At 44.4% G+C, this 27,500-nt stretch overlaps 3 protein-coding genes across 9 annotated transcripts in view; 1 reads left to right on the top strand and 2 right to left on the bottom strand.

The window, feature by feature from the left end:
- Nucleotides 1-7,095, bottom strand: part of adhfe1 (alcohol dehydrogenase iron containing 1) — a 44,572-nt gene extending 37,477 nt beyond the window's left edge. For 4 of the 5 annotated variants that reach the window (XM_042071385.1, XM_042071386.1, XM_042071384.1 and 1 more), the window contains exons 1-7: nucleotides 6,860-7,095; nucleotides 5,052-5,089; nucleotides 4,518-4,567; nucleotides 1,678-1,731; nucleotides 1,276-1,430; nucleotides 553-749; nucleotides 349-426 (exon numbers count right to left, since the gene is read on the bottom strand). In XM_042071385.1, the coding sequence (XP_041927319.1) occupies nucleotides 349-426; nucleotides 553-749; nucleotides 1,276-1,430; nucleotides 1,678-1,731; nucleotides 4,518-4,567; nucleotides 5,052-5,089; nucleotides 6,860-6,912 (625 nt within the window). In that variant the 5' untranslated portion in view covers nucleotides 6,913-7,095. The remainder of the gene's footprint in view (nucleotides 1-348; nucleotides 427-552; nucleotides 750-1,275; nucleotides 1,431-1,677; nucleotides 1,732-4,517; nucleotides 4,568-5,051; nucleotides 5,090-6,859) is intronic. The other variant, XM_042071387.1, reaches the window with a different exon arrangement.
- Nucleotides 7,096-11,035: 3,940 nt separating this feature from the next.
- Nucleotides 11,036-13,658, top strand: LOC121692649 (corticoliberin-1). Its single transcript, XM_042071417.1, has 2 exons — nucleotides 11,036-11,829; nucleotides 12,861-13,658. Exon 2 carries the CDS (start codon nucleotides 12,876-12,878, stop codon nucleotides 13,323-13,325), a length of 450 nt encoding a protein of 149 aa, XP_041927351.1. The 5' UTR covers nucleotides 11,036-11,829; nucleotides 12,861-12,875; the 3' UTR covers nucleotides 13,326-13,658.
- A 3,369-nt stretch (nucleotides 13,659-17,027) lies between these two features.
- The window catches only part of trim55a (tripartite motif containing 55a), a 23,683-nt gene continuing 13,210 nt past the window's right edge, over nucleotides 17,028-27,500 (bottom strand). For 2 of the 3 annotated variants that reach the window (XM_042071388.1, XM_042071389.1), the window contains exons 7-9: nucleotides 22,781-22,905; nucleotides 21,845-22,152; nucleotides 17,028-17,178 (exon numbers count right to left, since the gene is read on the bottom strand). In XM_042071388.1, coding sequence (XP_041927322.1) covers nucleotides 17,080-17,178; nucleotides 21,845-22,152; nucleotides 22,781-22,905 — 532 coding nt within the window. In that variant the 3' untranslated portion in view covers nucleotides 17,028-17,079. The remainder of the gene's footprint in view (nucleotides 17,179-21,844; nucleotides 22,153-22,780; nucleotides 22,906-27,500) is intronic. The other variant, XM_042071390.1, reaches the window with a different exon arrangement.

Below are 27,500 nucleotides of genomic sequence, written 5' to 3'. Positions count from 1 at the left end.
ACTCATCTCTACTCTACTCTACTCTACTCATCTCTACTCTACTCATCTCATCTCTACTCTACTCATCTCTACTCTACTCATCTCATCGCTACTCTACTCATCTCTACTCATCTCTACTCTACTCATCTCTACTCTACTCTACTCATCTCTACTCTACTCTACTCTACTCTACTCATCTCTACTCTACTCATCTCTACTCTACTCTATTTTATTCTAGTCTACCCTATTCTGTTCTATTCTCTTGAAAGAAAAACTACCAAAACTATCACAGGAACACAAAGACTATAAAAGTATTAAAGGGACAATTCACCGATTAGCATTCATTTACGGTGCTAAAGGTTTACACACCTGTTTTGGCCTTGAGAGGTTCGTAGTCAAAGATAGCCACTCCAGTTGTTTCACTGCCTGTACCTGCTGTGGTGGGGACTACACACACACACACAGGCATATGGACAAGTTAAAACACACACACACACACACACACACACACTTACACATACAACCACACACACACACACACACACACAAACACAGACACAGGCACACACACACCTGCGATGAGTGGCTTCAGGGGCCGTGTGATTGGCTTTCCTTTCCCAATGGGGGCATTGACAAAGTCCAGGAAATCCGCTTCAGGGTAACAAGTGTAGAGATTGGCTGCCTTGCAGGTGTCAATCACTGAGCCCCCGCCCACTGCCACAAACACGTCAAAATTCTCCTTCTTAGCAAAGTCTATGGCCTCCTTAAAACTGCACACACACACACACACACACACACTCACACACACACACACACACACACACACACACACACACTCACACACACACACACACATATTATGGTCATTTTATACATAGCACCTAATATGTGCACTGAAAGCACTTGTAGCAAATAGTTAAATCATTTTAGTTGAACTGCTCGCTGCAATAGCAAGCTTACATATGTTTAGCCACATATACTGACCAAGCTAATATTACTCACACACACACACACACACACACACACACCTGGTGTCTGTTGGCTCCACGCGCACGTTGTCGTAGCAGAGGTACGGGACTCACACACACACACACACACACACACACACCTGGTGTCTGTGGGCTCCACGCGCACGTTGTCGTAGCAGAAGTACGGGACTCACACACACACACACACACACACACACACACACACACACACACCTGGTGTCTGTGGGCTCCACGCGCACGTTGTCGTAGCAGAGGTACGGGACTCATACACACACACACACACACACACACACACACACACACACACCTGGTGTCTGTGGGCTCCACGCGCACGTTGTCGTAGCAGAGGTACGGGACTCCGTTGTGGGCGAGTGAGTCGAGCACAGCTTTGACCGGAGGAAGACGAGACAGGTTCTTATCCGTCATCACACACACCTTCCGCGCGCTCATGTTCACCAGGTCCTGTACACACACACACACACGCACATACACGCACGCACGCACACACACGCACACACACACACGCACGCACGCACGCACACACACATACACGCACGCATACACACGCACACACACATACACACACACACGCACGCACGCACACACGCGCGCACACACACACACAAACACATCTCCATGAATGAACACCCAGTGTTTAGTTGTATGTATGTCTGCATAATATGTGTGTGTGCGTGTGTGAATCTGTTACCATGCCGATCTCTCGAGTGACCCCTTCTCCATATCGTATGTTTGAGCTAGCCATCTGCAAAACACACACACACACACACACACACACCACTGAATCACCAAGATCACTGGCAAATTACCTTGATTTTGAAAGAAAATTGATTGGACATTGTAAATGCCTAGATCATTACTTCAGCTGGAGATGACTAACAGTCTCCATCAGCGTTCTGCCGTAGGGACACTGTGACATCACTGCTCTATATCTACTTTAGACCCTTTCAACAAGGTAAACAAAAACAATGCTTGAACATTCTATTTGGGCCCCAATCTACTTCCTCTACATATGGAATGTTAAAAAGGAAGTGTTGTGGGGCCAACTATGATGCTGATAATGGAACTCTCTTGAAAGGGTCTATAGTAGTGTGTGTGTGTGTGTGTGCGTGTAGTATGGGGAGTGTGTGTGTGATGCGTGATGTGTGTAGCATGTGAGAGAGTATAGTAGTGTGTGTGTGTGTGTGTGTGTGTGTGTGTGTATGTGTGTGTGTGTGTGTGAATGAGTGACAGAATTTGTCTCAGAATGGCAAGCTTGTGGCTGAGGCCTTTTGCCCTGTTTAAAGCAACACCACACAACAGCACACTCAACTCAAAACACACTCACTCGTTAACACACTCACACACACACACTCAACTCACAACACACACGATTACCGGTATAATGATAAACCGTGATAAAAATGTTGACGATAACAATTACCGTTTTCTTTTGAAATATCATAATTATAACGGTTGATTACCACGGTGTTGAAACCGTGTGTTTAATCCTTCCCAGCTTCATCCGAGCCTGCTTTTGACATACAGTAGGCCTGGTACAATGAAACAAAACTAGTACCCTACTGATTCTGTTGTCTAATTGATGGTTTTAACTGCTATTTGCGTTGGCCGTGATGTCCCTTTGAAAATCAGAGGTTTACAGGCCACGGTGGCCTTGGTGCCCTTCTTTCAATATTCTGCTTTGCGTCCTACTAATAGCGATTTTTATTTAGCCTGTGGCCTGTCAAAATAATCTTAGCATTCACAGCGCAAATTAATTTAGTCTTTTACGCAGTGGAGAAAGTGACAGCGCAAAAAAGAAAATGCGTCTAAATTCACCCATTCTTCTCAGTTGAACTACTCGCGAAATAGCCTACTCATTACACAGATATCACAAGTATCACATGAAATAGCTTTTTCTCAGCTTTTAAACGATGTTAGCCGCAAATTGCTGTGGTGAACGGTTTGCGAGAAAAGTAAATAATATAATTCAATTTAATCATAAATTCTACTGAAGGTTTTGGGTCCATCTCCCTACCCATTCCTCTCGGTGCAATACTTCACGAACCTTTCGTTTAACACATGACAAACCATATATCAGAATAAACAGCAGACCTTACCGAACACAGAGGTGTAAAGCAGTCCCCTGTACAGTTAGCCGTTCCAGAGTAATCCAGTTTTGAATTTGCAGTAAATTTCGACATGCATGGATGTCTCCAAATTTGGGCTTTAAGTTTTACAATGTGTTTAAATTGTTCCACATGATTTCATAACGGGCCAAATACAAAATAAATGTTACAAATATCGCCTAGATATCGGTAAATCAGAGGACAGCTGACTAAGAGTTTGTGAAAGTAGATCACAAAATGCTAAGCATGCATCTAGGCTATTTGAGTTTCTTAAAGCTGAACTGTGCTTAAATTGTTCAATACATGATTTCATAACAGGCCAAATATAAAATAAATGTTAAATATAGCCTAGATGTCTGTAAATATTAGATGATCAGATAATTTGCAGTTCTATGTAATATGTCATGTTTCATGTTTTTGTAATGTTTCATACAGTGATGCAGGTCTACTGCAGTGAATAGGCTATACAACTTTGATCATTTTTATAGCCTACTACTGTATAGTTAACGTTGGCCTTGGTGCCCTAACATGTGGCCTTTGTGCCCTCCACCAAATATGCCCAACTGAAGGCCAAGTGCCCTTGCCTCCAGATTGGTGAAATTCCAAGCCTGGTCTCACTCATTGGATCCAAATAACAGTAATAGCAACCTCCAAGTAATGTTAGGGTAAGTTAAGCTATAAGCACATAGCCAATTAAACATGAACGGGACACTTTTTGAAACTATTTCAGCTTGTGTAGGCCTATCAGTGCTTTCTGAACATATTGAACACACTTTTAAAAATACTGTGATAATACCAAAAACCGTGATCATTTTGGTCACTATAACCGTGAGGTTACATTTGCATACCGTTACATCCCTAGTCACAACACACTCACTCATTAACACATACACAGACACACACACACACACTTACACTCACTAACACATACACTGAACCCCCCCTCCCCAAACACACACACACCATTTAAGGTGAAAGTTTGACAGATGTGTGTGTGTGTGTGTGGGGGTGGGGGGGGGGGCACCTGTAAATTCTGTAAATGAGTAAATCATTTCAACCCTCTCCCACATACAGACACACACACACACACTCTCTCACATACAGACACACACACACACACTCTCTCACATACAGACACACACACACACTGGACTTCTGCTTTACTACCAGTGGGGTAAATGTAAGTTTATAAAATCAGAAGATAAACAGAGAGAGAGAGAGAGAAAAAAAAGAGAGAGAGAGAGAGAGAGAGAGAGCGAGAGAGCGAGAGAGAGAGAGAGAGAGAGAGCGAGAGAGAGAGAGAGAGCGCGAGAGAGAGCGAGAGAGAGAGAGAGAGCGCGAGAGCGAGAGAGAGAGAGAGAGAGAGAGAGCGAGAGAGAGAGAGAGAGAGAGAGAGAGTGTGTGTACGAGTTGAGTTTCACACCTCAAATGCATAGTCAGTGGTCCGAGCTGTACATGTTGCTTGCCCAGTGCCTGTAAGTCACACACACACACACACACGCACGCACACGCACGCACGCACGCACGCGCACACACACGCGCACACACGCACACACACACACACGCAAGCACGCGCACACACGCGCACACACACACACACACGCACGCATGCACACGCGCACACACACACATGCACACACGCACACACGCGCACACACACACACACACACTCACACACGCACGCACGCACACACGCACACACACAGAGAGTTCTCAGGATCACACACACCAAAAGAAAGATTAAATGAGCAGATTTCATTGGACACAATCATTCTTTTATACTGAAAACTTAACATCCCTTCTAATAAATGTAATTATATATTTGCATTTTGTCATTCTCTCTTAAAGGACAACCACACACACACACACACACACACACACACACACACACACACACACACACACACACACACACACACACACACCAATTGGCATCAGTGGGAAACACACACTGTACCCTGGTGGAAGGTGTGGGAGTGAGCAGGACAACGACATCTGAGAGGGAGAGAAAGAGAGAGAGGGAGAGAGAGAGAGAGAGGGAGAGAGAGAGAGGGAGAGATAGAGAGAGGGAGGGAGAGATAGAGAGAGGGAGGGAGGGAGTGGGGTTGAGAGATAGAGAGGGGGGTGGAGGGAGGGAGAGAGAGAGAGAGAGAGAGGGAGATTGATTAACAATGGTCATTTCTGATCTTGATGGTCATTTCTTATGTCAAGTCTTTGGGCTCAAATATTCTGCACCTGGGCACAGATACACACGCACTGACGCACACACACACATGCACGCACACACACACACACTGCGCGCTCTCTCTCCCGTGCTCATGGTACCTGCGAGCATATTTTAGATTTGTTTCAGTACTTTTTACCTGCTTTCCATACATATTTATGGTCTTATATATTCTGATCACTCTATTCTTTCACACAAACACATGTCACAGACCACTTTGAGGTTCAAACAATATCGGAGTTTTGATTGATTTGACCATCAGGTAATTTTGAAACGGGCACTTTACTTTGGATAAACAATAGCAATACATCATAGGAGTGATTAACGTCAAAAAATCTAGACTGGAGTAACTCAACATTTGGCACCTCTGATATGTTTGGTGTTCTAAGGATGTCAAATAGCCCCTTATAGTTACCAAATTCATAGCCAAGGAGCCAGAAGTGAACACGCATGTATGGCTATAAAAACTGTGCTTTCATTATACAACTAAACACGACAAAATACTTGTATAACCCTTGAGCCAGCTCCTTACTATGTGATCTCCATGGCGATGCAGCGTTTGTTTACACCTCCAACAGCATGGCGTACCTGGTTACCGCCCACAAATGCCCGCAAATGCCCACAAATGCCCACAAATGCCCATATGTTTGTGTGAAAGAATATATCAACTGTTTTCCTTTTGCGACCTAATCACAGTTATTGTCGTTCTATACAAAGGGTTGAGAGAGAGAGAGAGAGAGAGAGATGTTACGTCACAAAACAATAGACTTTGTCTGTCTACTTAAAATTATATTCGGTGCTACTTAAAGCATGCCCGCTCGGCACGGGCCCCTCCCTCGTACCTCCGGGTCCGGGCGCGATGGCACCTTCTGCACTCCCTACAGCAGTGGTTCTCAAAGTGTGGGGCGCCCACTAGTGGGGAATAGAGACATGACAGGAACAGGAGAACGTGTGTTCTTTTGGGCCTATATTTTAATAATGCCTTTCTTTTTTGACAAGGAAGATCATAGATCCAAAACAAAATAGCCACACAAACATAAGAGTCATAAATAAACAGACCTACATACGAATTTAAATAACATCTGATCCAGCGGACTGAGAAATGTAATGTGGAACCAAGATATGAAAAAAGGATTTTAACGTCACCATTTTGCGTGGCGCTTCAAAATTCCCCACCTTCAAAGTGGGGAATCAGAGAGGGTTAAAGCGGAGCTAGTAATCAAGGATCTTTGGGGGAATGACAGAGAAAGTTTGAGAACCACTATTGCCCTTTATAACGCTAGTGCAACAAGCAACACTCAACTCTCACACTCTCGCGCACATTCTGCATGGCAAGACGTCAGCACAAACTGCAACGTGAAGGTCGCACGAGAGGGCAGTTTGTTTACATAATTACTGCAAACCTCTAGAGGACAACAAACCTTTAGAGGAAACCAATGACCAATAACTACTACTAATGGCTTTGCAGCTGTGTGTGTGTGTGTGTTTTGTAGCCTACATTAGACGACAGAGTGCAAGAGACTTTATTGTGGCATACTCACGCTGCACTCGCGAGCTGTCTCATCAGATGCGCCACTCGGTCGCGTCCCGTCATGGTTTATGCCGCGTGCTGTGCGAAGTCGAGCAGAATGAGGGCTCAAGGGCGCTGTGCGCGTGTTTTTGTTTCTTTAATCCGCGGAAGTTATGAAACTTGCAGTCCTGCACACGCGCCCTGATATGCGGGTGTCGTTTTTCACCGCTTATGGAGGGTGAAGAAATGGTGCATTCAGGGCACTTCGGAATGACAAGGACCGCCCCCATGGCAACTTTGTTTATGGAGGGTAAAGAAAGTCAGCACATGGTGCACGTGGAGTTTTGCCCAATAGCATTTTTCACACCCACCCGCCGTCTGGCTGCAGCACCTCCTATTTGCAAGACAAAACTAGTTTACCTAGTTTACCAGTTTAAAACTTTTTTTTTTACTTTTTTGGCGATAACAACTGAAAAAAAATCATGTTTACATGCAGATGTCCCATAATATCCATAACTACAAGCAGCATAAAACCATAAGCATGTTCTAGTGTTGGGGTAGCCAGTCCACTTTAAATGTTTACATGCAGATGTCTGAGAGACAAAAGATGGATCATGCTATACACATATACATGTTATACAAAGATATCTAACGTAGATGTAAACTGACAGTCCAAATAATCGGGTATAGGCAGAAAATCAGAAGTGTGCATCAAGGCCTGCCAGTGTAAACACAGCTGTAGAAGCCAATCAAGGCCAGTGACACATGCATGTCAAGGCAAGGGATTAATGAACATGTCTTTTGTTTGAAAACAGCCATCGATGACTTCAAACATGAGTCTGCAAGATTCTTTTCAGTTTTCTTGGACGCATTCGGAACTCTTCCATAACATCATGATACACGCTCTGGAGGAAATACACCTTCCCCAAGGGTACAATGATATAATTACAGATGTATACAAAGGTTCCTTCATTCAGGTCATTTGTGGAACACAACTTTAATGTTGCTGGCGACTGGGACGAACAAGTGTATGAAATCATTGCTGAACAGTTTTCTGGGGTTTCGAAAGAAACTGAATGGCAAACTGGACACTAGAGCCGTCGGCTTTGGGGTCAGATCTGATTGGCCTGATCTCAACGACCTTTGCAACTGGACGGACGTTGTCCTGCAGTGGTCTCAAGCAGATAGCACATACGTTGTCCCTTCAGACTCTACGATCAAAGACAAAAGCATCACTGTGAGTGGAGCCATGCTGGAGAGCCGTCTACATTACACACTCACTCCTGAGTGTAGTCGTGCTTCCCTGCTGTCAGTCAAACATCGACAGCACCAGCAACACTGGACTGGACTACAGGGAAAGCTAGCCTGCATTCAACACTTGACTGGACTAGACTGCAGGGAAAGCTAGCCTGCATTCAACACTGGACTGGACTGGACTACAGGGAAAGCTAGCCTGCATTCAACACTGGACTGGACTGGACTACAGGGAAAGCTAGCCTGCATTCAACACTTGACTGGACTAGACTGCAGGGAAAGCTAGCCTGCATTCAACACTGGACTGGACTTGACTGGACTAGACTGCAGGGAAAGCTAGCCTGCATTCAACAATGGACTGGACTTGACTGGACTAGACTGCAGGGAAAGCTAGCCTGCATTCAACACTGGACTAGACTGGACTACAGGGAAGGCTAGCCTGCATTCACTCAGCAGGCCACTCTGTGTCTCACACCATGTGTGTGTGTGTGTGTGCCATACCATCCTCCATAATGCTTCGATTGATGAGGATACACAGATTTTTACCATTAAAGCCAGACTTCAGGTTTTACCAACTAGGTTTAATCTGTCTATCTGGTCCCCTGATTCTCACTCACCTTTATGTATTCAGCATGGGCAAGACCAGTTACTAGAATCCATCTCACATATACTGAATGGCTGCAATTTCTATAAAGTAGTAGACATGACAGGATTGTGGACATCATATCAAAAAGTCTACCATCCATTTTTCCACCTACAGTGTCAATACATATCAACTGCTTTGTTAAGCCCCGAATGTTTTCTTTGTGCCTTGTGGAGATGCTTGTGTTTTGTGACATGAATGCCATCAGACCTGATATTGTTGTTATTAATAAGAGCAATAGGAATGTATTCAAAGTGGAAGTAGGCTGTTGTTTTGACCCATGTCTAGAGGAAGCCTGTTTAACAAAGCTGGTGAAATACCAGCATCTTGTACAGCAGATTTGTAGTCTTGGTTATAAATGCCAATATGTTGTGCTCATGTGTGGAAGTTTGGGCCACGTACACAGGCTGGTCACTAGGGGTCCCAGGATTGGGCCACGTACACAGGCTGGTCACTAGGGGTCTCAGGATTGTTGGATTTACAAAAGTGAAAGCTAAACAACTGGCTACACACTGTTCAATTTCATCCATTATTGGAAGACGCCATATTTGGAGAAGGAGGTGTTGTGTGTGTGTGTGTCTGGGGGGGGGGGGGGGGGGGTTGTGAAATGTGTGTCCTTATGTAATATTTATTCTGAATTGTGGATACAAATAAAGAAGTAAACTGTGTGAGTGTGTGTGTGTGTGTGTGTGTGTGTGAGAGAGAGAGAGAGAGAGAGAGAGAGAGCAAGCGTATGATACTCTTGTAAACTGTGTGAGTGTGTGTGTGTGTGTGTGTGTGTGTGTGTGTGAGAGAGCAAGCGTATGATACTCTTGTAAACCTTTACACTGGTCTCTCTGCTTACCTTTTATTCTTGCTATTATCATATTTATATATCACACACACACACACACATGCACCTGCTCTCTCTCTCTCTCTCTCTCTCTCTCACTCACACACACACACACACACACACACACACACACACACACACTCAAGACATTCTCAATGCGGCCCAGTTAGTTAAAGTTCTATTAACAATGACATTGTAAAATTCTGCGTGTGTTCAGTGTACTATGTTTGGACATATAAAATGTGGGTGTTCTGTCTGTGTGTGTGTGTGTGTGTGTGTGTGTGTGTGTGTGTGTGTGAGAGAGAGAGAGGCACAGAGTCAAGTCAAGTCATTTTATTTGTATAGCACATTTAAACGAATGACATTTGACCCAAAGTGCTTTACAAGTTAGAGCAGGGAAGGCAGAAACAATATGCCTTGAGGATACATAGACAGACAGGTGTGCAAGACTCCATGCATATAGTTAAATCATGTAAAATAGAGTAAAACAAATTTAAAAAGATAAAGTTTAAAGAGGTAAAACAAAGCATAAACATAAATTAAAAGGCCATGAAGTATAAAAAACGGATGATAAATACCCAAGGATGAGAAAATAAAATAAATATATATATGAAAATGAAAATGAGATTTCTCTAGCAAAATTCTGTTCAATTTCTGTGATAATTGGCAGTGGCCACATATGGAGAAGGCGATGTTTTCTATATGTGGGTATGTGTGTGTGCGCGTGTGTGTGTGGTGTGTTTTTTGTACCCATGAACTGAGACCAGAGGCATAGGCTACTGGGTTTACAATGCTGGTATCTAAGACTGTTTGTGTTCAATGAAATATATTGTAAAATTTGAACACAAATAAAGGAATTAAATGTACTGTATGTGCGTGTGTGTGCGTGTGTGTGTGTGTGTGTGTGTGGGTGTGTGGGTGTGTGTGTGTGTATGTGTGTACTACTGTACATATGTGTGTGTGTACTATATGTGTGTGTGTGTGTGTGTGTGCATTTTGCCCAGTGTTTATAATGTCAAGAGGGGTTTGAGCAGCTTGTGCTTCTTCTCATTAAAACTCAAATGGGTCTCATCCTCATCTCCCCTTGTGCTTATCTTTCACACACACACACACACGCACGCACGCACGCACGCACGCACGCACACACACACACACACACACACACACACACACACACACACACACACACACACTCACACACACACACACATACACACAGGTTTGACTTTTAGAAGGTTTCTTTTATCTTTTAACCTTTCCATTTTCAGCAGGTGTCACTAAGACTACCACACAAACGTATATTTGAAACTATTTTAACCCCACCCCTCTCTGTTAGACACAGCCACACAAACACATACATACATATACACAGACACTGTGTGTGTGTGTGAGCAATTTTCACACACCTCAGCGTTAGCGCCGAGAGCTCTTATTCGCTGTGATAGAAATCCCTGCGGGAGGCTCGTTCCGCGCGACCCAAAGAAACATTGGGAGATTCGGTAAAAGGTCACGCGCGTCGGCCTCCGTCTCCTCCGACTTTACGCTCGACTTGGCAGAGGTGGCTCGCGCACCTGCCGCAACGCGTTTTGTCAGGTGGCCTGGCGAGGGGCGACGTCACGGGCGGGCTTGTTATTTGTGTAATGCGGTGATAATTGAAATACGGCCTGAAGCCCGCGCTCCTGCCGTAATTATGAAGATGATCAGGTGGCTTTTGTTGACCCGTTTAATCCCAAATGAGACTCGCGCTAATTGATTGCGCAATACATGGCATTCCCCGCACGCGCGCTCTGCCAGCGCGCTCATGGAATCAGTTGTTCTTATTTGTCTGCTCCTGGCGCGTAATTAAAATAGGCGATCTTTCAATCAGCAGCCGGAGACGGGCCCACGCTCCACAGTAAGCTCCCGGGAGAGCGCGCTAATTGCAGGCGGGATTCGGTGCCCGGGATTCATTTAGCGCAAAGACACATCCCAAGTACTTTCAATCGAATTGGCAAAACACACACACACACACACACACACACACACACATCATCATCCCGTCAGTCATTTGGTTCAGTCTGACTCAGAGGTCGCGGGTTTCGGAGAGACGTTCTGTTTTACGCAGCTTCCCCCGTCCCAACGGGGAGGATGCATTATATATACTGAGGCGGGGCTCGTGCTACGAGCGGTCAGACGAAGCTTCGGTAGAAAGCGCGAGGGTGTTTCACCTCCAACATCACGCCAGCAGACTGTCAGAGAGCGGCGCGCGCACACTTCTCGGCGTAGCGGACAGGTGAGCACAGAAGCGTCGCGAGCGGCGGGATAGCAGCAGCAAAAGGAAGCTTTAGCCTGTTTGCTTTGCCAGGTGCTTGCGCTGATAAATGTAGCCGGAACGGCTGTTTTGTGTTTCCAGTGCGATTAAATGTAATTGGTTATAATCAGTGTTGGGGGTAACGAGTTACAAAGTAACACGTTACTGTAATTTAGTTACTTTATTGGGTAACAAAGTAAGGTATTGAGTTACTTTATTGGGTAAAAAACAAAGTAAGGTTATTAAAGTAAGGTTATTCAAGTTAGGTTATGAAAGTAAGATGACGCATCACAATTCAAAGTTCAGTGGCCTAATTACTGACTAACTGAAACGTCCATTCCTGCGCTCTGTAATTATGGACTTATTGTTTCCATTGCAGGACGCAGTGATTGCTCATTTAAAATATAGATTAGATACATGATTTCATTGTAGAGATGTGCGCAGGGTAGCATGTAATCTCTCCCTGCACCGCTCTCCCTCAAACAGCTTTGCTTCAGCCCACCTCGTTTACGCAAATCAAAACAGTGGCTTGTGCAAGGACTTTTATTCAAATGACTCTCTACCGAACTGCCTGTAGATTAATTTGCGGAGGACGAAGAGAAAGCAGGCGTTTGATAAATCAGCCAGCAGTGGAGAAATAACTTTAAGATATCATCTGTAGGCTCGGCTCCTGCAAAAAACAATGTTGTTGGCCATTTAAACTATCTAGCGGACGTTTTTAACAGGCTACAAGAAATAGAGGCCATGTATGTATTGAAAGATATAGATAGATACTTACTTTATTACTTTAAATTTCCCTCACGGGATCAAAAGAGTATATATACTATACTGAAGGGGAAATTCAAGACTCTTATTTTACTGTGTGTGTGGCGCGCGGGGTGTGTAGGCTATGTGTGTGTGTGTTGTGGCGCGCAGGGGTGTTATCTGTCCGAAGAAGTCTTAATGAATTAATTTGTTGCATTTGTTAATGTACTAGTCAGAGTTGTTTTGGTGATTATGTCCTTTGCCACCAGACTTTGCGTGCGGAGATGAGGCTGAACCTGCTGGTCTCCGCGGTAGCCGTGCTCGTGGCCGTTCTGCCCCGGTGCAGCTGTCGCTCAGCAGACACGCAGGGCGAGAAAACGCGCGCACTGCCGCCGCCACTGCCACTGCTGATGCGTCTCGGGGAGGAATACTTCATCCGGCTGGACAACGCTGCCGCCGCGCGCGGACCCCCGCGTACTCACATCAGAGCTGGCGGATCCGCGCCAGACGAGAGAGAGACGACCGTTAACCGCGCGCTCCAGCTGCAGCTCACGCAGAGGCTGGAGCGCGCGGGCTTGGACCCGGTGGAGAGAGCTCGCCGCGCGGAGGAACCGCCCATCTCCCTGGACCTCACGTTCCACCTGCTGCGCGAGGTTCTCGAGATGGCGCGCGCGGAACAGATCGCACAGCAGGCCGATAACAACCGGAAAATGATGGACATTTATGGGAAATAAGTCACGCGCACACACACACACACACACACACACACACGCACACTCAAAGGTTATCTGTAAAGAAAATTAAATCTTCTTAATAAATAACTACTGATTAAGAAAGGCATCTGTCTTTGTAATTCACCAAGTGTGCGCGCACACACACACGTACAATGAAACAGACATGTGGACTGTAATAAAACACTGCACGATGCGTTTGCAGAAGAATGTGAAATGTTTATATTTGTAATAAAAGTTACAACTGCGTCCAAATGCTTGAAGATCTGTGCAGTATTCCTCCTGTCTGTTCTACATAGCAGCACAGCAGAGAGTAACACACACACACACACACACACATCAGCGATGAACACACACACACATACACACACCAGCAATGAACACACACACACACTCACTCACTCAGGCACACACACACACACACACACACACACACACATCAGCAATGAACATACACACACACACATCAGCTTGGGAATCGGTTCCAGGTATCGGTTAGGAACCGGTTCCAAACGTTCCAATCCATCGGAATCGTACACATCCACATGTTAACGATTCCACGAACGATTCCAATAAAGTTTTGTTTTAGAAATGTTTACTTTTTTAGAAATTTTAAAGCATTCAACTTCTGTATTGACATTGCACACTTGATATTCATTCTCTAAAATCACTTTAAATTAGACATTCAAAGCCAACAACTCTCAAAGCCATCCTATAAGTGTTCAGCAAATGGTACAGGAATCGATATGGGAATCGATAAGGAATCACATCGATAAGCAGACTCAACAATGGCATCGATATCGATAATTTCTTAACAATGCCCATCCCTACAGTGATCAGCACATAAATACACACATCAGTAATCTGCAAGAGCAAACATAAACATTTCAATACATCATTAAAAAGGACAGAGGAGACACAGCTCAATATTCTGCAAATCACACACACACACACACTCATACACACACACACACACACACATTCAGGAGGCTGTTGTGTGGTCCAGGCAGCGAGGGGAGTGTGTGTGTGTGTATGATGTGTGTAGTATGGGGAGTGTGTGTGTGATGTGTGTGTGATGTGTGTAGTATGAGGAGTGTGTGTGATGTGTGTAGTATGGGGAGTGTGTGTGTGTGTGTGTGTGTGTGTATGTGTGATGTGTGTAGTATGGGGAGTGTGTGTGATGTGTGTAGTATGGGGAGTGTGTGTGTGTGTGTGTGTGTGTGTATGTGTGATGTGTGTAGTATGGGGAGTGTGTGTGATGTGTGTAGTATGGGGAGTGTGTGTGTATGTGTGATGTGTGTAGTATGGGGAGTGTGTATGATGTGTGTAGTATGAGGAGTGTGTGTGTGTGATGTGTGTAGTATGGGGAGTGTGTATGATGTGTGTAGTATGGGGTGTGTGTGTGATGTGTGTAGTATGGGGTGTGTGTGTGTGTGATGTGTGTAGTATGGGGAGTGTGTGTGATGTGTGTAGTATGGGGGAGTGTGTGTGTGTGTGTGTGTATGTGTGATGTGTGTAGTATGGGGAGTGTGTGTGTGTGTGTGTGATGTGTGTAGTATGGGGAGTGTGTGTGATGTGTGTAGTATGGGGAGTGTGTATGATGTGTGTAGTATGGGGAGTGTGTGTGATGTGTGTAGTATGGGGAGTGTGTGTGTGTGTATGTGTGATGTGTGTAGTATGGGGAGTGTGTATGATGTGTGTAGTATGGGGTGTGTGTGTGTGTGATGTGTGTAGTATGGGGAGTGTGTATGATGTGTGTAGTATGGGGGAGTGTGTGTGTGTGTGTGTGTATGTGTGATGTGTGTAGTATGGGGAGTGTGTGTGTGTGTGTGTGATGTGTGTAGTATGGGGAGTGTGTGTGTGTATGTGTGATGTGTGTAGTATGGGGAGTGTGTGTGATGTGTGTGTGATGTGTGTAGTATGGGGAGTGTGTGTGATGTGTGTAGTATGGGGAGTGTGTGTGTGTGTGTGTGTGTGTGTATGTGTGTAGTATGGGGAGTGTGTGTGATGTGTGTAGTATGGGGAGTGTGTGTGATGTGTGTAGTATGGGGAGTGTGTATGATGTGTGTAGTATGGGGAGTGTGTATGATGTGTGTAGTATGGGGTGTGTGTGATGTGTGTAGTATGGGGAGTGTGTGTGTGTGTGATGTGTGTAGTATGGGGAGTGTGTGTGATGTGTGTAGTATGGGGGAGTGTGTGTGATGTGTGTAGTATGGGGAGTGTGTGTGTGTGTGTGTGTGTGTGTATGTGTGATGTGTGTAGTATGGGGAGTGTGTGTGATGTGTGTAGTATGGGGAGTGTGTGTGTGTGTGTGTGTGATGTGTGTAGTATGGGGAGTGTGTATGATGTGTGTAGTATGGGGAGTGTGTGTGATGTGTGTAGTATGGTGTGTGTGTGTGTGTGATGTGTGTAGTATGGGGAGTGTGTGTGTGTGTGTGTGTGTATGTGTGATGTGTGTAGTATGTGGAGTGTTTGTGTGTGTATGTGTGATGTGTGTAGTATGGGGAGTGTGTGTGATGTGTGTAGTATGGTGTGTGTGTGTGTGTGATGTGTGTAGTATGGGGAGTGTGTGTGTGTGTGTGTGTGTGTATGTGTGATGTGTGTAGTATGGGGAGTGTGTGTGTGTGTATGTGTGATGTGTGTAGTATGGGGAGTGTGTGTGATGTGTGTAGTATGGGGAGTGTGTGTGATGTGTGTAGTATGGGGAGTGTGTGTGTGTATGTGTGATGTGTGTAGTATGGGGAGTGTGTGTGTGTAGTATGGGGAGTGTGTATGATGTGTGTGTGATGTGTGTAGTATGGGGAGTGTGTGTGATGTGTGTAGTATGGGGAGTGTGTGTGTGTAGTATGGGGAGTGTGTATGATGTGTGTGTGATGTGTGTAGTATGGGGAGTGTGTGTGATGTGTGTAGTATGGGGAGTGTGTATGATGTGTGTAGTATGGGGTGTGTGTGTGTGTATGATGTGTGTAGTATGGGGAGTGTGTGTGTGTAGTATGGGGAGTGTGTATGATGTGTGTGTGATGTGTGTAGTATGGGGAGTGTGTGTGTGTAGTATGGGGAGTGTGTATGATGTGTGTGTGATGTGTGTAGTATGGGGAGTGTGTGTGATGTGTGTAGTATGGGGAGTGTGTATGATGTGTGTAGTATGGGGAGTGTGTGTGTGTGTAGTATGGGGAGTGTGTGTGATGTGTGTAGTATGGGGAGTGTGTGTGATGTGTGTAGTATGGGGTGTGTGTGTGTGTATGATGTGTGTAGTATGGGGAGTGTGTGTGATGTGTGTAGTATGGGGAGTGTGTGTGTGTGATGTGTGTAGTATGGGGAGTGTGTGTGATGTGTGTAGTATGGGGAGTGTGTGTGTGTGTGTGAGGTGTGTAGTATGGGGAGTGTGTGTGATGTGTGTAGTATGGGGAGTGTGTGTGATGTGTGTAGTATGGGGAGTGTGTGTGAGGTGTGTAGTATGGGGAGTGTGTGTGTGTGTATGATGTGTGTAGTATGGGGAGTGTGTATGATGTGTGTAGTATGGGGTGTGTGTGTGTGTGATGTGTGTAGTATGGGGAGTGTGTATGATGTGTGTAGTATGAGGAGTGTGTGTGTGTGTGTGAGGTGTGTAGTATGGGGAGTGTGTGTGGGGTTATATCCGATGGGGGGTGAGTGGCGGGGGTGGGCAGGGTTATATCCGGGGGTGGGCAGGGTTATATCCGGGGGTGGGCGGGGTTATATCCGGGGGTGGGCGGGGTTATATCCGGGATGGGCGGGGTTACTTCTGGGAGTTGAGCCAGGAGAAGGAGAAGACATGACGTGACGGGTTCTCTCCATCGTCCACGGCAACACCGTCACGCAGGCCTGCAGCAGACAGCTGGACACACACACACAAACACACACACACACACACACAAGCAAAGTCAATATAAACAGATCCAGACCGTTCGTCTCATCCAGCACTCACTGTTATTATTACTCTGCAGATTTAAAAGTCCCATTTCAGTTCAGTCAGTAAAAGTCCTGCAGACAGTAAGTCCTGCTTCAGTGCTGTACAATCAGCTATAGAGGTGTTAGCACACTAAAGAGCTCATCTACCTGCTATAGAGGTGTTAGCACACTAATGAGCTGCTATAGAGGTGTTAGCACACTAATGAGCTGTAGAGGCGTTAGCCCACTAATGAGCTGCTATAGAGGTGTTAGCTCATCTACCTGCTATAGAGGTGTTAGCACACTAATGAGCTATAGAGGTGTTAGCACACTAATGAGCTCATCTACCTGCTATAGAGGTGTTAGCACACTAATGAGCTCATCTACCTGCTATAGAGGTGTTAGCTCATCTACCTGCTATAGAGGTGTTAGCACACTAATGAGCTGCTATAGAGGTGTTAGCACACTAATGAGCTGTAGAGGTGTTAGCACACTAATGAGCTGCTATAGAGGTGTTAGCACACTAATGAGCTATAGAGGTGTTAGCACACTAATGAGCTGCTATAGAGGTGTTAGCACACTAATGAGCTATAGAGGTGTTAGCACACTGATGAGCTCATCTACCTGCTATAGAGGTGTTAGCACACTAATGAGCTATAGAGGTGTTAGCACTCTAATGAGCTAATCTACCTGCTATAGAGGTGTTAGCATACTAATGAGCTGCTATAGAGGTGTTAGCACACTAATGAGCTCATCTTTCTTCCCCCTACACATTTGATTACATATATGTATTATCATTCATCTTTCTGTCCCCTATACATTTGATTACATATATGTATTATTATGACCGCCGCTAGCGAAGCGGTCATATAGGGCTTGTCAAAGTTTTTTGTCCCCCCCCCATCATCTACTTCCTGAATTTTTGGTCAACGATACCCGGGACACCGAACCACCAGGGCACATGAAATTTGGTGGGTATGTAGCCCCACTAGACTTTTACGGAAACATTTAGTTTCGTCCCCAGGGGCCACTCCCCCCCCGTGCTGGGCCCCCCGAACCGCAAAAAAAGCAGTTTTTCTTAAATAACTACCTGAACCGTGGCACTGAGGATGAAGAATCTTTTATGGTATGTTGGTCTCAAGGGCCCACATCAATCTGGCTCATTTGTGATTTGCACCCCCCCGGTAAAAAATGAAAATGCAATATTATTCTGCTTTAATCGCCCCTATCTTCAGTTAAGATGTTCAGAACTGCACCAAATTTTATGTGTATGATTGACCTGGCATTCTCTGGGGGTATGCCAAGTTTCGTAGAATTTCATCCATGGGGGGGTCTAAAAAAAATTAGGTTATGTGTACATTTAGTGACTGTACACTCATTGGCCTGTAGATGGCTGTGCATACATATACACATGCACACACACACAGGCACCCACATACTATCGGTATTAGAATGGCCGATACATAATTACAAATTCAGTAGGATTAAAAGAAAGCTAAAATAATAAATATTCATCATCATCATCATGGCTGCATTTCCAGTATTGGCGATAAGTAGTCGTTTGTCCACTAGATGGCGCATCGTTGCAGTGAGACGTAATTTTGTTGGAAGTTAAAAGTGGGTTGGAAAACCAATGGACGCTTCCTACAAGGACTGTAGTTTACTGCAGAGAACGTCTAATAAGGATAGGATGATGTTCACATGAAATGTAATTTCCATTTCTTCTTAAAGCCGAAATAAATCTGAGGATGTTTATTGGACATGCTTGGTTTTTACTGCAGGTACGTTAATCTTATAATATCAATAAGGACCTAGGTAATGTTACCGTTAGCGTTGGTTGAGTGATGGAGGCCAATTTGATTGATTGCATTTGTAGAAAACTATAAATGCGGTTATACCAAGCAAATTGATAGCAGCACTGTAATTGTATCTTTCGACTGTCATTTGTTACACGTGCTACAAAAATCATTCTGTGCAATGGAAGATTTACCAACGTTACACCGGTCTGATACAGTTTTGCCTATACATGCGTGAGACTGAGACGCCTGTTTATTTTGTTTTAAGTGCGTGCAAGGTGTGAGAGAGGAATCGATGTGCTTTGATTCCAGCTTGGTAGTTGTAGTCTGTGAAATTAAAAAGCACGTGTGTGTGAAGTATCCAAACAATGACACCTTCATTTCATTATGGCTGCTTTAGCAACACACCTTAAGCTACTGTGTAGTGGGTCCCATTTAGAAGTGGCTACTTCATTCGCGCTTTCCTTGACTCATCGAGCTGCGTGAATTTTATTACAACTTTTCGCCACGATATGGCAGTTTAAGTCCGCTTGATACTGGAAGGCGTAAGCCATTGGTTTCCAAAGGAGATTTTATTTGTGTCGCCAGCCTATTGAGAATTTAGTTTGTAAATAGGCCTACCTTATAAGCCTACCTGTAGCTTAGGGAAGCTAACAGCTTTCTATTAGGATCTAGTTTGTTAGTTACAGTTTTGTCAACTCCCTGATGCATTTTTGCATTTAGAATAGCCAAAGCGTGGATATCTCAATCGGAAAATTAAACAATATCGGGTGCCCGCTATTTATTTTTTGATTTCTTAAAAGATTGAGCTTGGTCTGGTGAAAGCCAGACTAGCCATGGACCTCAGTTACACAATGCAAGGGAACATGAATCAGCCTATATTTGCACGAACAATAACGGACAACAGCTCTTCAACTTTGGCCCGTTAAAATGTGTATGAACAGTCTAGTGACGCATTTCATCAAGGCCCATTTGGACATGTCAGTTATTTGCACCACTGGTTAGATGTAAAACAGCATTTCGTTTCAGACTACTGTTACTTAATTTGTGCATTAACAATAACGTTTCAGACTACTGTTACTTAATTTGTGCATTGACAATAAAGTATTACATGAACTAAAGATGACTAAAATCTTATGTAGAAGAAACATTCACAAAAAATCCATCCATCCAAAAATGACCTTTGTTTTTGATAGCTGTTGAAAACGGCATGGAACTGACAGAGATGTTTTAAATAAATAAATAAATGACAGAGATGTTATAAATAAATAAATAAATAAATAAATAAATAAATAAATGAATGAATGAATGATACTTTTTTGCTTTTTTGCTGATACCTTTTGCTTTTCCCAAATACAATGTAGCCTACAGGTGTAAGTGACCTTTCATCAATCCAGTTGCAATGGATAAACTGTGATGAACTGCTCTACTTGTGATTGTTTAGAGATTTTAAAGGTTTTATAACAATGCGACATCTTCTTTGGCTATTCTACAATCTATTCACCTTTTCAGCACCAGTAGGCTACTTTCTGTGCAGCCGCACACACACACTCAGGCATGCCAAACAAGCATACACAAAAGTTTCAAGAGTGGGGGATGAAGTAAAATATGGAGACAAATTGAAGTGTGATTTATTTTCGCAGAACGGATGTACAGGACTGAGCGGCGGTCATATTTTGTACCGCTATGCGGTACATCTAGTCTTTGATTGCTTTAAATACAATACCGTTGGGTTGACCTTAATTTTGTCGTCTGCCTCCATTTTAAATACAATACCTTTGGGTTAACCTTAATTCTGTCGTCTGGGTTGACCTCTGTTGTCTGGGTTGACCTTAAACCTTAATTCTGTCATCTGGGTTGACCGTAAACCTTAATTCTGTCGTCTGGGTTGACCTTAAACCTTAATTCTGTCGTCTGCCTCCATGTTATGATATGGGGTGTGCCACAAAGAAATGAGTCCAGTTCGACAAAATAAAAAAAGTGTTTAATAGATATTCATAATCTGCTGACTTTAGGGTTTATTAGATATTCATAATCTGCAGACTTTAGGGTTTATTAGATATTCATAATCTGCAGACTTTAGGGTTTAAAACAAGTAAATGGGTTTATTAGATATTCATAATCTGCAGACTTTAGGGGTTTATTAGATATTCATAATCTGCAGACTTTAGGGTTTAAAACAAGTAAATGGGTTTATTAGATATTCATAATCTGCAGACTTTAGGGTTTAAAACAAGTAAATGGGTTTATTAGATATTCATAATCTGCTGACTTTAGGGTTTATTAGATATTCATAATCTGCAGACTTTAGGGTTTATTAGATATTCATAATCTGCAGACTTTAGGGGTTTATTAGATATTCATAATCTGCAGACTAGGGTTTATTAGATATTCATAATCTGCAGACTTTAGGGTTTATTAGATATTCATAATCTGCAGACTTTAGGGTTGAAAACAAGGGGTCATTTTGTTCAATTCTGTTTAGCCAACCCAGAGATATTGGCCAAAATGTGAAAGCTATCCTCATCCCACAAAAAAAACACATTTTGAGAAAATCAGCTTTAAAGTTTGTTAAGTGTAAATGTGCTTCGGTTACCATTTCTCCTCCTAAATCTCTTGGCTAAAATAGAACAGTGTGTGTGTGTGTGTGTTAACCTATGTCTCTATGGGCATGGCTGAGTAGGGAGGGACTAGTGCGTGTGTGTGTTACCTGTGTCTCTGTGGGCATGGCTGAGTAGGGAGGGACTAGTGTGTGTGTGTGTGTGTGTGTGTGTGTGTGTGTATGTGTGTGTGTATGTGTGTGTGTGTGTGTGTTACCTGTGTCTCTATGGGCGTGGCTGGAGTAGGGAGGGGCTTCGGGGAGCTCTGGATGCTGACGCTCTGCTCAGCAGCCTTGGGGGTGGAAGTGGGGGTGGAGCCTGACGTGAGAGGGGTGGAGCCTGATGCGGGAGGGGTGGGGTTTGACACAGGAGGGCTGTGATTGGTTGGGTTTGACACAGGAGGGCTGTGATTGGTTGGGTTTGGTGTGGGGTGGGCGTGGCTTATTGTAGACGGGGTGGAGCTTTCTTCACCTGCCCCCTCACCACCATCACCTTCCTCCCTAACACCATCATCATCATCATCATCTGTCAACACACACACACACACACACAATTCAGTTGGGGAAATACACACACATAATTGTGTGTGTGTTTGTGTATGTTTGTGTGTGTGTGAATTGTGTGTGTGTGTGTGTATGTTTGTGTGTGTGTGAATTGTGTGTGTGTGTGTGTGTGTGTGTGTGTGTGGGTGTGTATGTGTGTGTGTGTGTGTGTGCATTATGTAAGTGTATGTGGAGGCCCTTACATTATCTCTGCAAAATGACACACATATGTGTGTGTGTGTGTGTATGTATGTTTGTGTGTGTGTGAATTGTGTGTGTGTGTGTGTGTGTGTGTATGTTTGTGTGTGTGTGAATGCGTGTGTGTGTGTGTGTGTGTTTGTGTGTGTGTGAATGTGTGTGTGTGTGTGTGTGTGTGTGTGTGTGTGTGTGTGTGTGTGTGTGTGTGCGTGTATGTGTGTGTGTGTGTGCATTATGTAAGTGTGTGTGGAGGCCCTTACATTATCTCTGCAAAATGACACACATATGTGTGTGTGTGTGTATGTGTGTGTGTGTGTGTGAATTGTGTGTGTGTGTATGTGTGTGTATGTGTGTGTGTGAATTGTGTGTGTATGTGTGTGTGTGTGTGTGTGTGTGTGTGTGTGTGTGTGTACCTCTGACAAAATCAATGTTGACCAGAGCTTTGCGGACTAGGTGGAAGGTGGCGGTGAAGTGATCCATGTTCTCGTAGCCTCTCTCCAGTTTCTCCAGGTGACTGATGTCAGTGCCCTCCGTCAGTCTGAACACACACACACACACACACACACACACACACACACACAGACACACACACACATGGTTAGAGTTCTATGTAGCATTGCAGTTATATAGACTATACAGTATATAGGGTTAGAGTTATATATCGTAAAAGCACCAACCACCGCCCCTTTCGTTCAAAAATTCTAAAACAAAGATGTTTTTTAATACTTCAACATAACATTTGATGAATTAACCTTACCATTTCCAGTAGCCATACGTGTGTAGATTTGAACAAAATCTGATTTTGTTCTCCGTGCTCAGAGTTTGGTGCTGGGCTGGTGGGTGCCCTATTTCCACCCTCTCACTCGGCACATCAACGGTTAAGAGCTCAACATGCTTCTGCGTCAACTCCGGTTCCAGCGCCGACAAGAGTGGCAGCCTGCTCAGGAGCTCCGTGTCTTTGTGTTTGTTTCTACGTCTTTTGTTTACTTTTCACTTCGCAACTTTTTAGATTACACACTTTGAGGAGTGTTTTTATTCTATCCTATGGATACGGACATATTACAATGCTCCAGCGACAGCAAGCTTGTGTACACAAGGAACCAGCTGATCGCACTACGACGGAATGCTGGCTGTGTTCGCGACAACATCCCAGAGGAACTGTGGTGCTTTCGGGGTTGCAGAGCGGGAGTAAAAGTGAAGACGAGGCGTCGGGAGAAGAAGTGGAGACACAAGCCCTCAGTTCCATCGATTGTGATGGGAAACGTGAACTCACTGGCTAATAAGACTGACCAACTGGCTGCCCTGGTAAGAAACCAGAAGTTGTACAGGGAATGTAGTTTGCTATGCTTTACAGAGACGTGGCTAACAAGCCATATCCCCACTTCTAACGTTGAGCTGCCTGGCTTCAGTGTAGCTCGTTTGGACAGAGACTGTAAACTTTCTGGCAAAAAGAAGGGAGGTGGACTGGTGCTGTACATAAACAGTAGATGGTGCAACCCCGGACATGTTACAGTGAAGGAAACTGTATGCTGCAAGGATGTGGAGTTATTAGCGGTTAGTCTCTGTCCGTATTACATGCTGAGGGAGTTCTCGCACGCAATTGCTGTCTGTGTTTACGTTCCACCTCGAGCTCTCCCAGATTCAGCATGTGACGTCATCCACTCCACAATCGCAAGGCTTCCAACCCAACACACTGACGCCTTTTTTGTGATCTCTGGCGACTTCAATCACATAACATTGGATTCCACACTCACGAATTTCTACCAGTTTGTTGACTGCCCTACAAAGAAAAACAGGACAATAGACCTCATGTATGCAAATGTGATGGATGCATACAGTGCAAACCCCCTCCCCCCACTGGGGAAGTCAGACCACAACCTCATTCATCTCCAGCCAATGTACAAGCCCAAAGTACAGAGGCTACAGGTTGCCACACGCACCTTCAGAAAGTGGACACCTGAAGCGGATGAGGCTTTGAGAGACTGCTTCGAGTGCACTGACTGGAGTGTGTTACAGAATGGAGAGGACTTAGAGGAGGTCACACATTGCACAACTGACTACCTGAACTTCTGTATGGACATTGTTGTTCCCACCAGAACTGTACGCTGCTTTCCCAATAACAAGCCTTGGATAAGCAGCAATGTCAAGACCCTTCTCAATAGGAAAAAGATGGCGTTCAGTGAGGGGGACATGGCAGAGCTGAGGCGCGTAAAGGGGAACTCAAATTCAAGCTGAAGGAGGCTAAGGAGGACTACAGAAGGAAGGTGGAACAGAAGTTGCAGGAAAACAACATGAAGGAGGCATGGGACGGCATGAAGGCTATCACTGGCCTGAAGAAGAGCAGCAGCTCTGTGGAGGGGGACCTGGACAGGGCGAACCAGTTGAACCACTTCTACAACAGGTTTGACTGCCCTGCTCCAGCTCCAATGGTGGTGGTCTGTCCACCACCCCCGGCTGACTCAGACACGTGCCTGCCCTACCCCCACCTCCCAGCCTCCCAGTCTCTCCAGCTCTACATCCTGGTGACAGCCAACGACCTAAGCCACCATCACCTCACGCCCTGCCCCCGCCTGATGCCTCTTTGCCTGTGCCTGTTGAGGCGTCCACGACTCTGGCAGCCTTGACAGGGACATCAAGGAGGTGGTCATCCCCCACACCCACACCCACACCCCCTCAATACCAGTGCAACACTCACCTCCATCATCACAGGCTATCGTACCCCCAAAATCACTGGATATTGCACCCCTCCCCCACATGGCGATCACAAACAATGAGGTGAAAACGACCTCAGTCAACAGCCATCAGACACACAGATCCCTATGTGGATACTGTTTTTAGAATTGATTTAGATTAAGTGTTAGTTAGTATAATTTGTATTTTTGTAATTTGTATTTTAGTATATTTTTATATATTGTATTAAGTGTTAGTTAGTATAATTTGTATTTTAGTATATTTAGTATATTCTTTATCTTCTACTATCCTTATTGCTTAGTTGTGTTTTTATATTATATACTTTTAATTACTTTTTCTGCTGTTAGTGAAAGTGTGTGTTGTCTGTATGCTACTGAGACCTTGAATTTCCCCTTGAGGATCAATAAAGTATCTATCTATCTGTCTATCTCCTACGCCATTGTGAGCATTTTATGGTTCTGCGTCGGTGCATTTCACCGCCATAACGCTCGGTGTCGCCTGTGTTTGCGTCGCTCACCACTGAAACAAGACTGTATGACTGAAACGGCAGCCTTACAGAGAATGTAAACGGGCTCTGCTGCTCAGAATGGCAAACCCCATAGACTGTCATGCCAAAATATTAATCTTATTTGTTTGGCCTTTTCTTGCTTAGATTTTGTACGTATGTACAAAGTATGGAGAGTATGTATGGAGAAATAGACACAGTAAACCAGCAAATAAGTCTGAGGTTATTTGCGAGGTGACTGCCACCCAGTTTAAGTTATGTTAGCAGGCGAACTTTAGCACTGCTACACTTTAGCAACTGCCCACAAAGTACTCCTTGCTGGCGAAGTGCTAATTTCAAAATGTTACTGAGATATAAACACTTTACAAACGGATAACCACGTCATTGTAACCAAAATATGTCTGAGTTTATTTGCAAAGCTTAGGTCAGTGAACTAGCATGTTGCTAACTCCCCACAGTAGGATGCTTGAAACACCGACTATCAACACACAGGACGAGTTGACCAATCACAGTCCTTGCGGTCTGCATCGCCTTGACGCAAAGTTACAATTTTTTGAAGGTGCACGTGGAGCTAGGGGGGTCGGAGAGGGGTTCGCAACAACGCAGAGGGGTCTGCGGGGGTACGCCGTTGATTCGACGCAGAAGCATAAAGAATTTTCCGACAAAGTAATTTTGAAAAAATAAACATTTCTTAAGAAATGCTACCGATGCTTTGATGCTGTTTAATAGAATAGAATAGAACAGAATAGAATAGAATAGAAGTCTTTATTGTCAACTACTGTGGAAATTCGTCTTTGGCCCCACAAACATGTAACACACACAAGCAAGACTACACAACAGGTACAACATAAAACAGACACAAACACTATTGCACTATTGTTAAGCAGAAGAGCCTGATCAGCTGGAGACTTTGCTCACTGCCTTGCACAACAGACAGACTGAGGAAGTCATCCATCCCCAGGGCCATTGAACTGTATAGAATCCTATGGCATACTAGACTAAATAACCTTATTTCCTGAGGGTTTTCTGAAAAAATACTAAGTTGTCAACGTCTACCAAAACCTTTATATCTAAGCCTCTGTACACCTAGAAACATGAAATAAAAGGCATGCTGCGCTACGCAGCAACCAGCAGGAGATTCAATGTTGCGCTATGCAGCAACCGGCGGGAGATAGAATGTTGCGTTGTGCAGCATCCAGCACGAATGGGTTAAGGGAAGAGGAGAAATAGACTTCTCCGCATAGTCTGTCTGCCTCTTCACCACCTCCAATGTCTTGAACTGTCTGTCCACTAGTCACTTTACATTTGTCTTCTGCCTCACTGTTTGCGTGCTGTATCAGCACATATGCACAACCCCCCCTCCATGCCACATACCTTTCTTAATATAGTTATTTATATATAGATATATAGACTTTATTCTTGCACTGTTGCACTGTTTGACTTACATGCACCTTACCTTACCTTATGCACTGAGAACCACAGGCTTCAGTCATTGCAAGCGCACCTGATTGATTATTCACCCAATATGTGGATACTGTTTTTTAGAATTGATTTTGATTAAGTTTTATTTAGTATAATTTGTATTTTGTATATTCTTTATCTTCTACTAGAGATGCGCGGATGGGCTATTATTTCAACCGTAACCGCATAGCAAAACTTATCATCCATCCGCCATCCATCCGCACCAACGTTTTTTGACCAATTTTCAAAACCGCACCCGCCCGCCATCCGCTGGTTGTTTTAATGTATATATGTGATGCGTTTGATTGGTTCAACCGCCACCCGTCCGAATTTAATTAAAATATTATATTTCTTCACGTCATCCGCCCGATCCGCGGTTTAAACGCAGAGTCCGCGGCTGTAACCGCGAACCGCGCATCTCTATCTTCTACAGTCCTTATTGCTTAGTTGTGTTTTTTATATTATATACTTTATAT

This window comes from Alosa sapidissima, chromosome 19 (assembly GCF_018492685.1).
Source record: "Alosa sapidissima isolate fAloSap1 chromosome 19, fAloSap1.pri, whole genome shotgun sequence".
Lineage (NCBI taxonomy): Eukaryota > Metazoa > Chordata > Actinopteri > Clupeiformes > Clupeidae > Alosa > Alosa sapidissima.
Note: the sequence above shows the minus strand (reverse complement) of the source record. Positions and strands in the feature narration are given on the sequence as shown.

Excerpts from the sequence above, each read along its gene's own strand:
- LOC121692649 (XM_042071417.1), top strand. The coding sequence starts at position 12,876 with ATGAGGCTGAACCTGCTGGTCTCCGCGGTAGCCGTGCTCGTGGCCGTT.